Here is a 13,394-nt window from a genome sequence, read left to right on the forward strand (position 1 = left end):
CAATAGGGCTCTGGGCAGTCGAGGCCATTCGCTACCTTTTGACATCTCTCATGTGTGTTTCCGGCAAGCACCTGGGAGAATCGCTCAGATGGACCTCAGAAGAAGCGGATTCCACAGAGGAAGAACCAGTGACCTGAGGAGAGGAAGAGTCAAGACCGCCCCTTAGCTGCTTGTTCAAGCTGTTGAAAATCGTCACTGCCTGAGTTATCAAGTCGCCCGAACCGCCAATGTTGTTTGGGAGAATCACCGTGTTTGTAGTCTTGGCCAATTTCGAAAACGCCGCAATGTAACGCTCCGCCAAACGCAAAGTTACGGCCTCGGAAACACCTAAATGAATGTATGTACGGGTGAAACGAGTATGCGGAGTACAAGTTCCGAAGAATGAGGGACTAGGCGAACAGAGTGAGCATAATACCGACCAGAGGCTTCAGCCGGAGGGAGCAATAGTACGACTGTAAGGAGTACTGAAACAGGTGACCTACCGACGTCATAGACTAGGTAGTATATCACTATGGAATGAGTGTAACGAGTGGAATAGTGATGGAGACTCTATGAGCGAAGTGAATAGAGGAGTCTTGTGAGTATGCTCCAGTATAGGAGCATAAGCGACCGCAGGGAGCCTGTGTATTCATTGGTATATGGATAGACTACCACTAGGGACTACGTGAATACTCATCACCTAGTTGTATCTACCCATTCATCGGAAGATGCATGAGCTCCATCTCCATTCTTTTCATCTCTCTGTAGTCATTTATGCTCCGGTTTGTCGCCTTTACAGCTCCTATACTTCGTATATTCGCTTTAATCCTCCTTTCAGTCGGCTAAAGCCTATGGTCGCCCATGTTCATTCCGCTACGCTCCATTCACATTTAACTTACCTTCCTTCTTGAGTGTATCTGTGATAACTTCCAACGCATATGCGGTGGCTTCGGCTCGTTGCCTTTCGGCCTTTGCTTCTCCCTCGGCACGGAGAATCTCAATTTCCCTATTTGCGAGAGCAATGTTAATCTCACTCTCACGGTCTCCTTCACTTCTCAAAATCTCTGCACGCTTCATTCTCTCTGCCTCAGCCTGCTTTTCCATGGCAGAGCTGATGTTCTTGGGGAGCGTAATATCCCTAATTTCGTACCTCATGCACGTCACACCCCAAGACTTTGAAGCGATGTTTATATTCTAAATTTTGGTATAAAATGTCCAAAGGGGAATGGGTCATCGCGGAAGTACGTGGCCATTACTACCTCCAGAAAATGAAGAGTGCAAACTTACATTTACGATTAAGCTGTTCAAATTGTCCCTCTCCAAAAATGTGGCATCGAGTGATAGTTTGCCAAGTTCCGACCTCATTGTTGTCTGTGCCAATTGTGTAATGGCAAAGATTGGGTCTTCTACTCCATATGATGCATCGTACGGGTTTACACACTTGACGTAGAGAACTCCGTCGATTTGTATCATGACCTATGAGTTCGTATGAGGGACTGATTTGTTGGTGTTTATTGTGTATAGAATGTTGTATGTAAGGCTGGAAAGGTGCTGTCTTCGGAAAATGACTCTTCATTTGGAAGTAGAAGTGAGTACAAGTCCTATCATTCCAGTATACCAACAAGAGAGTAGTCTAGAGGGGAGTGTCTCATAATGCCGTCCTTACTAGTGAAATTATACCTCTTAATACAGCTGGTCCTTTCCAGAATCCAAGTCCGCCCATACCAACCGATGCTAGACCCTCTGCTACATAAGTTGCTATATCTCCTGGAGTAAGTTCTTCCTTATCTCCATTTATAGCCTTCAAAAGTGGGAGAATGTTAGAAGAATCATCACCATCTAATTTATCTCCCTCTGCTGAAACCCATTCATCACTATCTTTACGTTTCCTTTTGAACCAACCACTGCCTACATGGATTAGTAGGGCCTTATTATTTGCTTTTGGATAGTTGAATGCAGTAAGTGATGTGATACTAGCAGTAATCTTAATACCATACTGTGGAGGATAGCTATCATCAATCCTACCAATTTTATTTCCACCTCTTATGGTATGGGTAACTCGCTTGTACTTTCCACCGGCCTCATCTGAGGACTCCACATCAATCTGAACGCTATTGCTACAAGCATAACAGTAATAGCTAGCAGTGGTATGATGCGAAATGTTGGCAACATGTGCACTATTACGTCTGCAGTTCTGTTTGTCCAGTTTTCTTATTAAGTCAGAAGATGAATCCGGACCCCAGTCATTTCCAGAACTCCAACTATAATACGTATTTTCTCCAAGTTGGACAAGGAGGGGATTAGCATAAGAAGAATCTTCACTCCAATAGAAGAATGATACGGAATTCACAGGAGTGTCTGATTTTATGCCATTTAGAGTAATACTTTGGCCATGTATAACGCTCTTAACCATAAATAATCCACCACAGAGAGAATGTTCAAATTTAGAATATCCACCATAAACTGAAGTAGCTCTCACAGTTATACTTATGCCTGTACTTTCATCAGTGTATGGTGCATCAGCAGGCATAGATAACTTGATAGTAACTTTGGGGTAATAATCCGAAAGTTTTAAGAGGGCCGGTATCTTTACATTGTCATTAACATCGGAAGGCCTGTTATCATGATTCTTGCCGATCTCAGTCCAGGTATTGCCATCTTTGGTATTTCTCCTGAACCACTTGTGCTCGCCTTTGTTATAGTGAATAAGGAGGGGTGTTACGTTTACTTTTGAATTAAAGTAGACATGAACGGTGTCAACATCCTTTAGAGATGGGAGTCCAATATGATCATTTTTATTATCTCTGAAAGTAGCTACTGAGATGGGTTGTGAATAACCAGTAGAATGTTTAGAGTGGATGTAAGTTGACATACTATCGGACATTACCTTAATTTGCTTATTCTGACAACCAGGACAACTGTAGTGACCATTACTAGTACCGTTTTTTTCCAAGATAGCTATAACGTGAGAATCATTTCTACTACAGTTTTGCCTATCTAACTTGGACTTGAGAGTATAGTTTTTAATTTGACAATCCTCATTCCAAGTGGTACCATCATTAGTGGTATAGTAGCCATTGTCTCCCTCGCCAAGTTGAATTACCAAGGGTTTAGTATGAGAAACATCTCCAGTCCAGTAAAAGACCGTTACAATTTTGTGAATTCCAAAATTCTCAAATCCAGAAAGAAAATTTTTATTGTGTGTAATACCTTGTAAATTGGCATTTTCTGGAGTATGCGTTAACTTTAAGTACACTCCATATTTTTGAGGATAACCATCCACCTTTAGGTTAACTCTTTTACCATCATCAGTATTGTAGAAGTATCCTCCATTACCATCCAATATAACACCACTACTCCCAGGATAGTAACCGATTTGTATGGTTACACCCTCTTCACTCATCCATCCTTCATTTTTACTAACACTCTAGTACATTATTACCTCACAGTATCTCTAACTCCATACTATCTTCCAATCATCCTTCCATAGTAGTACTCCATTAATGTCTCAACTGGTGTGAGCAGAATGGGCAATGTACAAGGATGAATGAATGATCAGTGTACTCCTTAGCTACTCCCTAGGCAACCATTCCCCTACTGAGCCTCGTGGATATACAGGCTCCCGTTGGTCGCTTTACATCTCATCCAAACATGTATTAAACCTACATTATCCTTTGTAATCGCAGTTTGATTAGGAATCACAATAGTATTCTCCTTTAGCGAGTGAACGTACGAAATCTTGTCAATCTTTGGCCATAGTAGATGCAGTCCAGCGCCAATGGTCTTTTTATACTTTCCAAACCTACGTATTTAGCATTAATAAGTGGTTGGTTTTGGAGTTTTTACGAGTAGAAAAGATACTAACCTCTCAATGATGTATACCGTCTGTTGAGGCACAATAACGAGTCCAAAATGCGGTTTAGTCGGTCTTTCTAGGTTTATGGTACTGATGTTACGTCCGAAATTCAAATTGTAGCCCAGTTTCGTCCCTAAATTTGCCAAGGGCCCATCAGCACGCAAAACCGCGCCGATGCTGCGATTAATGTGGCCAGTCTGCAGGAGTCTAGTCGCTAACATTCTCGTATAGGCAACTAGAGGATAAATTGTGGTAAACGGAGGAACCAACGCCGCAACCCAATGGGCTGCCGCACTCTCGGCCTACGCTCCAGATTCCACCGACTTATCGCCGACTCCAGACAGATAGAAGGATGCCCAGTTGTAAATTGCCCTGAATGGTTGCATTAGTCGGTAAAGTGGAAAATGTGCGATTTTAGAGGTAAAGGGACAGGGGTACCTAGAAGAATGGCTAGGAAGAAAGGTACCCAGAATGTAGTACAGATGATAAACTCACTCTTTGACCTTGTCGTAGTGAAATCCGCCTTCTTGGGACTGCAAGGTTGCCGATATGTTCTCGACGATTGCCTCCGGAGTTACGGATGAACTCTGCGACGCTCCGTTGGCCTGTGCTGCCGCCATTTGTGCAATGTCTGTAGCTCGTTTTGTGTCGCTATGGAGACTCACATGAGATGATCCTGGTACTGTCGTCCCCTAAATAGGTCAAAATTGTTCTCAGAGCGTCCTCAGAGCTTCCTGTGGCTGCTCCATTCTCTCCTCCATTGTAGCCTTCTCGCTCGTCCTTTGGGCTGCCAGAGCCGTCCCCTCCACCTCCATTACCATCGACTTGAGAGCCGCTAGTGCCGCTGGTCGGCGCATTAAAACCTGAAAACCGTGAGACCAAAATGTCAGTGCCAAAACTCACCTTCTAGGAGACTGAGAATCGCCCTGAAAGGCTCAGAATTGTCCAAGGTAACATTCAAACTCTCTATGGAATCGTTTTTTCTCGACGAATCCGATCCCAGTGAGAGAGAAGAGACGACGGCACCCCCGAGCAACAAAACCGCCGGGAAAACGAGGCTGCAGCCAAAAATCTTGGCATTCATTGCCCAGAAAATGTCAAGATTTGTCGATTCTCATTGAATGAACCGAGTGTGTGCAGATTTTGGCGCCGTTTATGGTGTCTGCACTCACGCACGACGTTGTTTTGTTTTTGGGGCTTCACTGAGTTTTTTTAGCCAAAAATTCAGAGTTTTGAGGTGAGTATAATGCTGACAATGGCGACCTCTGGGAGCCTAATGAAGAGTTTGATTCCTCACTGTGCAAGTACGAATGTAAGGAGTACTAGACGACCGTAGGGAGTCCATAGAAGAAGGATAGGCTAGGTAGTAATGGCGAGTATACGGAGTATAGGAGCCCGTGTATTCGCAAGGCGATTAAAAGGAACCTATAAGAGGGTAGTTTGTCACGATGGAGTGAGCCATGATGACCCTTGAGTGAATGCTCAAGCGTAGCGGATGATCCGTGTAAAGAGTCCGTTGGTGTCCTAAGTCTTCTACAAGGGTTCACGGGGGAGGTCCTCCATAAGCGTGGCAAGCTCCTTACTATTCTCAGAATCCTTCCACAGTAGTACTCCTTTAAGTCATCCTACTCCATTAGACCAACTACCAGCACACAAGGTAGTCTCCCTACTAGAGTATCTCCATAGACTCATATTTGTCTAACCCAAGGATCCCTAGAATTCTTTAAGAGCTTATAACCCTTATATCCCAAGAAACCAGTTAATCCGGATCCACCAAAAACAGAAGAAACAATTACTCCTAGACCGGTAGCATATTCAAAAACAAATTTTTCAGCAGTACCAGGAGCAGGAGAAGCAGGAGTAGAATCATCAGAAGAAGTAGAGAGAGGAGCAGTAGGAGCAGGACATTCTTTATAACTTGTACATCCAGCCTCTATTAGTGCGCCAACAAGTTGGTTATATTGTTCATGGTTTAGAGTGCCTGCGTCCAGATTCCTATGTGTTATCTCTCGGAGATCAGGGACTTTGGTCCATTCTTCATTACCACTACTATCACTGTTACCTTTCTTGTACCAACCATTGACACCTTGTCCAGGTGAGTCAACATATATCAATACTGGGTCATTCTCTGAACAGTAGAAGGCATATACACTCTTTACATCGGATATCGACTGTCCACTTAAAGTTATATTATTTCTATTCTTGAGACTATTACCACCAACATAATACTTGATAGCTGCTAATTTAATTCCAGTACCAGAACTAGTATTAACCTCATGTTTGTAGTATTTAAAGTGACGTTGATGACCCTGTTTATTACATGAAACTTTTACGGGAGTGACGGAGACCTTTTGACCATGATTGCCGCTGCAACAATAGTTATGCTGACCTCCTGTGGATAGACCCTTGCTAAGGTTAATTGTGACTGCGTTGTGATGTAGACAGACTAGTTCATCCAGCTTCTCCTCAAGTTCCTTACTGGATTGAGATTGAAAAATAAAATTCCAGTTACTGCCACCATTGTTATCCTTGGCGTAATATATAGTTGTACCACCACCATATTTAACTTCAAGTAGGAGGGGTTTTGTTTCTGCCTGATCCCAGTAGTAGACAGAGACTTTCTTAACACCAGAGATAGGTTCTCTTACCAATCCTCTTACTTCTATTATCTTACCTCCATCTTGTAGTTTGTTGTTGAGCGTAAAAGTATTTCCATACCCATTCCTAAGGCCATGAGTATAACAGGTAAATCCTGTTACCGGAGTGTTTGGCTTCTTCTCAGCAATAAGGTTACCACTACCACATTTGCATTGTCGATCTCCATTCTCTCCACATCTGCCATAGACATTTAAGTGGAGTATATTCCCTCCACCATTCATCCTCCATTCTTAACCCTATCTTTAAATCTTTTCAAAGCTCTGAGATCCATGAGCAGTCTCCTAGCTACTCCTCACCCATACATTCATCCTCCCTCACAACTAGCTCACCGTCAGAGAGACTATCCACAGAACAAGATGAACAACTATGAACGGTCCTCTGAATGATCCCTATGGATAGTCTACTGGATGAAAGACAATGTATAGTATCTCATAATAGACCATTCCTCCATCTCCCGACGAGCATACAGGCTCATATAAATATGGGAAAACACAGCATTAAATGGAGGATTTATGCAAAAGAATTTGCGGAGAATCTATACAGACATCAACTACTACGTATGTACAAGAGTTTAAAATGTTAGGTTCACAGCTCAATGATACAAATGCATGAGCAATGGCTCCCTATCACCTCCAGTAATATAATTACATTGTCCTAGGTGGAGAATATTTAGGTGCGTTAAATATACAAAATCCAATTTCAAAGTCTTCATACGCATACGACAAACATGCAGCTTTGGAAGTGCGTAGGTATGTTACAAAGCAACATGAAACAACCCCCAATTTTGCGCCTTGATATTGACACATAGCAACTTAGTTTTTAGACATATGCCTAGTTAAATCAGTGGTAAAGGAGCATCCCAAAATATTCCCTCCCTCTTTCACTGTATCGGAGAACCAAAATCCGAGTGAGCTCCAGAAACCGTAGCCCTCTGTCGGCCAGTGGTCTATATCATGCTCATACTTGGAATACGCTTTGTGATAGCCGTTTCCAGCTGGAATTATAACAACAGAAAGTGCATAATACATGAGCATGCATGAACACATTAGTTTTGTATTCATGCTGGCGACATTGCTCATGGGCTTCCCGGTCAGTGGGTCTATATTGGCGCTTTTCTGGTATGGCAGAGCCGTTAATCCAATAGACCTACCAGTAACAAAGCTAACACCAATCATTGTTGTCAGTATTCCCACGAACGTCGTATTGTTTTTCATGAGCTTGCACAGTGCCAAATTTGGATAATGAAGAATGAGAAGAGCAACAAGAATTGCAAACAAATATGGGATAAAAATGAGCCACGAGAACCTCCATCCCTTTTTCTCTCTCCAATCACATTGTGGAGAGTACTTCTTTAGGGAGTCCACATTGCATATTACGCAGTTCAAAAGAGCTGGTATCGTGCGAATGAAAATGTTAACGAGGTCTACATAGTAGCCACGTGTTGGATCTATAAGTTTGTACGGGACTATAGCGGGATAAAATGCACAAAGGAACGCTATTGACAGTCCAAACATTAGCATGAACGGGTATCCTTGCTTGAGAGCAAGCCAAAAGTCCGTGTTTCTATTTGTGGGTTCAAGAACCTCCACAATGTCCTTTGGGATCTCGCTCATCATGTCAACTTTAAGTCTTGTTAATACTGCGATTAAAGTGTTACTATCCATTTCTTGGCCATCGTTTATTCTGTAGCCAAACCATTTTGAAACAACTGCATTGAAAAAAAAGTAGTCATAAGTAGACACTGAGATTTTTTTGTCTGTACTGCACTCTGTAAGGATCTCCACAAGGAGAGCTGTATCCGAGTCATTCGTATAAACAGCGACTTTGCGCAGTGTGCCAGTGGGCAGCGTAACTTCTCCAACGGGTGCATTTTTATTCGATAGATTTGATATTTTAAAAGGTTTTACACCATCCAGAGAATGCTCGTACCTTTTGAATCCCTCAACTTTGGGCTCCTGTTTTACCATGACATCAACGCTTTGCTCACCAACCTTGCATGCATAGTTGGAGGTCCTTTCAATCTCTATGCAAATTCCATCTGATGCATGCCCCGTATCATGGTAGCAATACACCCATAAGACGGCAGCTAAAAACGATGCAGTAGCGGCTATGGAAAGCTGACCAGTCACGAGCTTAAAGTCAATGTTGGAAATGTTATACTTTGCAACAATATGCCTGAATATTACGTGGTAAAAAAACACCCGCAATTCAGACACAGGAATGCCAAAAGAGAAGAGTGGAATGTTCTTTGGGTCAACTGAGGGACAGAGCAGTTGGTTGGTGCCGAGACAAATCGCAGTCATAACCAATGCCCAGTAGTAGAGGGTGATATTACCCGTTGCTCCTCCACAAGTATAAGCTATTAGTACCAGCGCATCAAAGACGAATGCTAGAGATGTTGTCAAGATTGATAAAAAGTGGTTGTGTTTAGTCAGACCAAACTTTGGAGCTACCCATAGCAGATACAGAGACATGATAACGGCTGAAATCGCAGCCATGAATGTGATTGAGACATTTGTCCTGTTGACAAAGGTGCCAATTTCTGTCCTTGGGAACCCAAATCTTGCAACAACATAGTAGGATGTGGAGAATAGCAGGAATGTAGGCTGCAGTATGTTGAACCCAATTAAAAACATTACCACCTTCTTGCACAGCTCCTTCGTCCTCGCCATATCAAAGGACATGTGCATTATGCGGGTTTTGCGTAGATTACCATGTGAATGCCCTGGGAGATTTACCTGAGCGAATGATTCCTGAGGTCGGAAGAATGATGTTGCGATTGGGACTAATGCTTTCTAGTCCAGGACCCAGGTCGCTCAGACGACCTAGTACACCAGTATACAAGCATTATAACCGTGTTTGGAATGCACAGATATGAGTTGAGAGGCAGAGCATGGCAATAACGAGTTTGGGTGTCTTGCTCCAAGTGGGGAAAAGTATCGGCCCAGGGCTCTCCGTTTTTGGACAATAACAGTTGAATGGAGGACCACTGAGCGTATCTTGCGCTTGTTAATGATGTGATGGCACTGAGAATAGTGGACCTGAGGGTCGCGAGTCTCGGCTGATGTTCCAGTTGAGAAGAAGAGGGGCAGATTGCATGGAATTTATCATTTTTCTTCCGGACGTTGGCGATATTCCATGAGGGAATATGGATGTTTTAAAATGGATAATGGCTCTACGATTTTCACCATGGCCTTTTAATGCGGTAAGAATCTCGCGGGCTTTTGGACATGGACGAATCTCACCATCATGCAATGGATTTCTCCACCCATTCTTGACATTCCTGGCTAAATTAGAGGGTCATATGTGCATGTCCTATATGGTTGGTTGGCACTTTGGCTCCTCATTCTTCTTCTGTAGCGAGTCAACACACGAATGATGGGTAATGGATGTCTAATGAGGAGTATAGACGTCTAGTGCTCGTTATTCTACCTGTGCATGTAAGAGACTATCATTAATTAAGCATGAACACTCCAATGGAGTGTGAACAAGGGGTATAACTATGGTATTCCAGCATACCAACAAGAGAGTATCCATCCATAGGATGAATGAGTAGTCTTTAAATTATCATTCTAGTGTACAATTAAAGCGTTTTACTGTGATACAGTAGGTTTATGGCTGGTAGGAATCTTTGAAGCGGGATTAGGAGACCCTTGAGTTGGAGTAGTAAGTAATCCAGACTTTCTCATCTCTTCAACCTTCTCAATAAATGGTTCACTACCAATTTCATTCCATTCACCATCAGCAGTCTTTTCAAAGAATTTCCATTTCCTTAAGGACGCCTCTATAACCGCTACTTCAAGTAGTTCCTTGTCGCCTTTCTTATAAACAAGACAAAAGAGACAAGCACCCAAAGGTTCTGAAGGTATCCACAGGTTATTGTACCATCATTAACCTTGATGAGACATGGCCAGGTTTAGGGTAAAAGTGCTTGGTAGTGACTCCCAGTAACTCTACCTGGAAAATAGTGCATTCTTTAGTATCACTAGAAGCAGAGAGGTCGAGTTCAAAGTTTGAGATACACTGAGTAATAACCACTAAGCTTAGCATCTTGTCTTCACTATTATCACAGACCGCCCATCCATTTTCATCCCTTGCGTAATCTCTTCGTGATAGGCCAGAAGATGTTCTTAATATTAAAACTGCAAGTTCTGCTCTGCCATCCCTATTAAGGTATATCTCCGCATGGTCAAACGCTTCTTCCTCCTCAGCGGTCCACACTTCTTCACTACCATTCATGAGTTTTGATACAGAAACACCTTTATTAGGAACAATGAGTTGAACAGCATTACCAGCGAAAGTATAGTCAAAAGACTTACATATTAATCTACTCGGATGACCAATATTTAGAGAAGCATCCTCTCTAGATTCTCCAACCATTGTCTTTGCCTTCGCAACAAACTCATCTTTATCGACCTCACTGAGTTGAAATCTTTTGGTGAAAAATATCGATTGTTAGATATTTCTTATTTTAGAGATATATTCTCTAAAATACACCATCTTAGGCTCTTTAACTACGATGAATAAGCATTGGAAGTCCATTCCGATAGAGATAACGGCAATGCCTACCTGAATCTAATCAAAAAATCTTTTCTAAATGGGTACGAGCTTGCGATCATACAGAGAGTAAACAGGGAAACATATTGCCTCTTAAAAAGCAACAAAAACATGATGATAGTGGAAGAATAAGACCCAAACCAATCGTTAAACAAACTGGTACAACCTACCGTGCATCATTCCAAACTGACGACAAAGAGTTCAACAATGACATACTTGGCACTAGAAGACTTTATTATAATCTAGCTGACGTAAGGTTAGCGTTAACCCTGGACGAATTGCAATGTGGACCTGAATTTAATCGAAAAAACTTCTTCTTATATAAACAGGTGGCGACTTGTAAAACTACCCAGTGTAGACGGGGGATAAACATAACTTTTAAAAAGCAAGGCGGTAATAAAACTATGGCGCTTATAGTAATCGTTGAAGAACCAGTAAGTCTCTCTAGGAGATTCGCTGGAATCCTCAGTAAGAGGATAAACTCAAATGGTCAAGAAATCAAGGTCAGGTCGAAATACAATCGAAAAATCTTATTTATAAAGGCCTGTTCTGATTATTCCCCAAAACCTACAGGAAACTGTAGTGTCCACAAGGGTGTAGGAACTAATCACGCACATATAACAATCCGGTACGTACGGGGTAGGTAATTTGTTGTAGCATTGAAATAACTTTATAATCCATCCATATCCACCCTCGCTAGTTTGTTCTCATGCTTATACTCTCAACCATTTTTATAAAAAGGAATTATAAATGCACTAGTTCAACTGGTTAACAGGTAGAACAGTACGTTTCAACTACATCCTCGTATTATCCAGACCCACAAAACCAATCTACATGTAAACTCCATTTGCGACCATACAACTACAAACTATAGCTAAAACACAAAAACATTAAATGCACATAAAAATTAACTAGTTGTTTATCTTGGGAAATGGATGGTTATTGAATAAAAAGGTAATGTCACCAGCACCACCTTTGTAACTTTAAACTCGAACCAGGACCTTGTTTTTCAGTATTAGTGAGGTATACCCATTTACTCATTTTGTTTGGATGAGAGAACTCTTAGATATAGTGCTTCCGACATTCATAGGTTTCTTTTCCCTGAGAGCTTCCATTCTTGCCTTGGCGAGTTCCTTCCTTTTGTTTTCAACTTCTTCCATCATTTTCTTCTTATCAACGGCTTCTTTACGGTTCCTTTCAGACATTTGTTTCTTGAGTCTTTCAAGATGTTCTTCCTGTTTCTTTTTTGCGGCAATTACCCTCTCACGTTCGGCAGCTACAACATTTGCCCTGGCGGCGGCTTCTGCTTTTTTCTTGTCCTGAATCTCCTTTTTGATGCGTTCCTTTTCAATCTTTGCCTTGCTAGCAGTTGCTTCGATCCTTTCTTGAGCCTTCTGTTGTATCCTTTCCCTTGCCGCCATTCTTGCTCTGCAAATGTCATCTACATTTTGGAGTCTACTGATGGACGAAAGCATGTAGCCCGGAGTTGAGGCCTTTGCTTCCCAGTTGAGCTTTTTAGTCTTGACAATACTTTTGCTTGGGGTCGTGGTTCCATCGTTACTTCCCCTTTGTGTGCTCTCGGAGACTGGAATGGAAACATCGGAATCGTCCAACTCAAAGGCTTCAAGCTGGTCAATCATTTGCTCCAACTCGCATTCATCCATCCCTTCAATTTTGTTTAGCACGTCCTGGATGTTTTCTCCGAGCTCGCTATCTCCATTATCAGAGGTCTGATTGGTGGATTCGGCGTAGTTTGTCATGGAGTCCTCCTGTTCTTCATCCATTTCCTTTTCATCCTCGTCTTCTGAGTCCATGTTCTTCTGCTTATTCTCCATCAGAGCCTCTACAATTTCTTTGCATTCATTATATTCCCCTTCCACTTGTTCGTTCCCTTCACATCCCTCATATTCACCATCCTGCTGTCCATCATGTTCGGCGTTGGAGAGTGTTTCGTTGGCATCGGAGGGTGAGTACTGGGCTTCTAGTGACTCTGAGGTTTTGAAGTCTTGGTGACTGCATGCACCTTCGCAGGTGCCAAGATTGCACTCTTGTTCACGGGATTGGACATTTTCGTCAACGATATCGAGATCTACGTTGACCTCGACCTCGACGCTGTCAGCAATACTTTCGGCGCTTGCCATTTTTACACCAAGTAAATTGAGCAGAGAGTAGAAGAGCGTATAAATAAAGTCACCAACCAGATCAAAACTGCAAGGGCTGATCATGTGTTGATTATCGAAAGATTAAAACTTGTGGATCTGATTGCTGGCGCACGAGTACGGACGGCCAGACGAGACAGGAGAGACTCGGATCTGTCGCCACCAGTACGTGGACACGGCGCCTC

At 42.5% G+C, this 13,394-nt stretch overlaps 5 protein-coding genes across 5 annotated transcripts, besides 1 other annotated feature; all 5 read right to left on the reverse strand.

Moving 5' to 3' along the window:
* Positions 1–31: 31 nt before the first annotated feature.
* Positions 32–4,056, reverse strand: BEWA_050070 (conserved hypothetical protein; the record flags this gene model as incomplete). The annotated part of the gene is made up of 5 exons (XM_004831934.1): positions 32–327; positions 879–1,173; positions 1,267–1,455; positions 3,646–3,781; positions 3,845–4,056. The coding sequence occupies 5 exons, from the start codon at positions 4,054–4,056 to the stop codon at positions 32–34; spliced, it is 1,128 nt and encodes a 375-aa protein (XP_004831991.1).
* A 1,467-nt stretch (positions 4,057–5,523) lies between these two features.
* Positions 5,524–6,714, reverse strand: BEWA_050080 (hypothetical protein; the record flags this gene model as incomplete). Its single annotated transcript, XM_004831935.1, has 1 exon — positions 5,524–6,714. The coding sequence occupies one exon, from the start codon at positions 6,712–6,714 to the stop codon at positions 5,524–5,526; it is 1,191 nt and encodes a 396-aa protein (XP_004831992.1).
* Positions 5,677–5,740: a sequence feature (GA-rich).
* A 591-nt stretch (positions 6,715–7,305) lies between the features above and the next one.
* BEWA_050090 (conserved hypothetical protein) lies at positions 7,306–9,183 on the reverse strand (the record flags this gene model as incomplete). The annotated part of the gene is made up of 1 exon (XM_004831936.1): positions 7,306–9,183. The coding sequence occupies one exon, from the start codon at positions 9,181–9,183 to the stop codon at positions 7,306–7,308; it is 1,878 nt and encodes a 625-aa protein (XP_004831993.1).
* A 1,186-nt stretch (positions 9,184–10,369) lies between these two features.
* BEWA_050100 (hypothetical protein) lies at positions 10,370–10,873 on the reverse strand (the record flags this gene model as incomplete). Its single annotated transcript, XM_004831937.1, has 1 exon — positions 10,370–10,873. One exon carries the CDS (start codon positions 10,871–10,873, stop codon positions 10,370–10,372), a length of 504 nt encoding a protein of 167 aa, XP_004831994.1.
* Positions 10,874–12,087: 1,214 nt separating this feature from the next.
* BEWA_050110 (hypothetical protein) lies at positions 12,088–13,191 on the reverse strand (the record flags this gene model as incomplete). Its single annotated transcript, XM_004831938.1, has 1 exon — positions 12,088–13,191. One exon carries the CDS (start codon positions 13,189–13,191, stop codon positions 12,088–12,090), a length of 1,104 nt encoding a protein of 367 aa, XP_004831995.1.
* Between the last annotated feature and the right edge of the window lie 203 nt (positions 13,192–13,394).

This window comes from Theileria equi, assembly GCF_000342415.1.
Source record: "Theileria equi strain WA chromosome 4 map unlocalized gcontig_1105316255041, whole genome shotgun sequence".
In the NCBI taxonomy this organism is placed as follows: domain Eukaryota; phylum Apicomplexa; class Aconoidasida; order Piroplasmida; family Theileriidae; genus Theileria; species Theileria equi.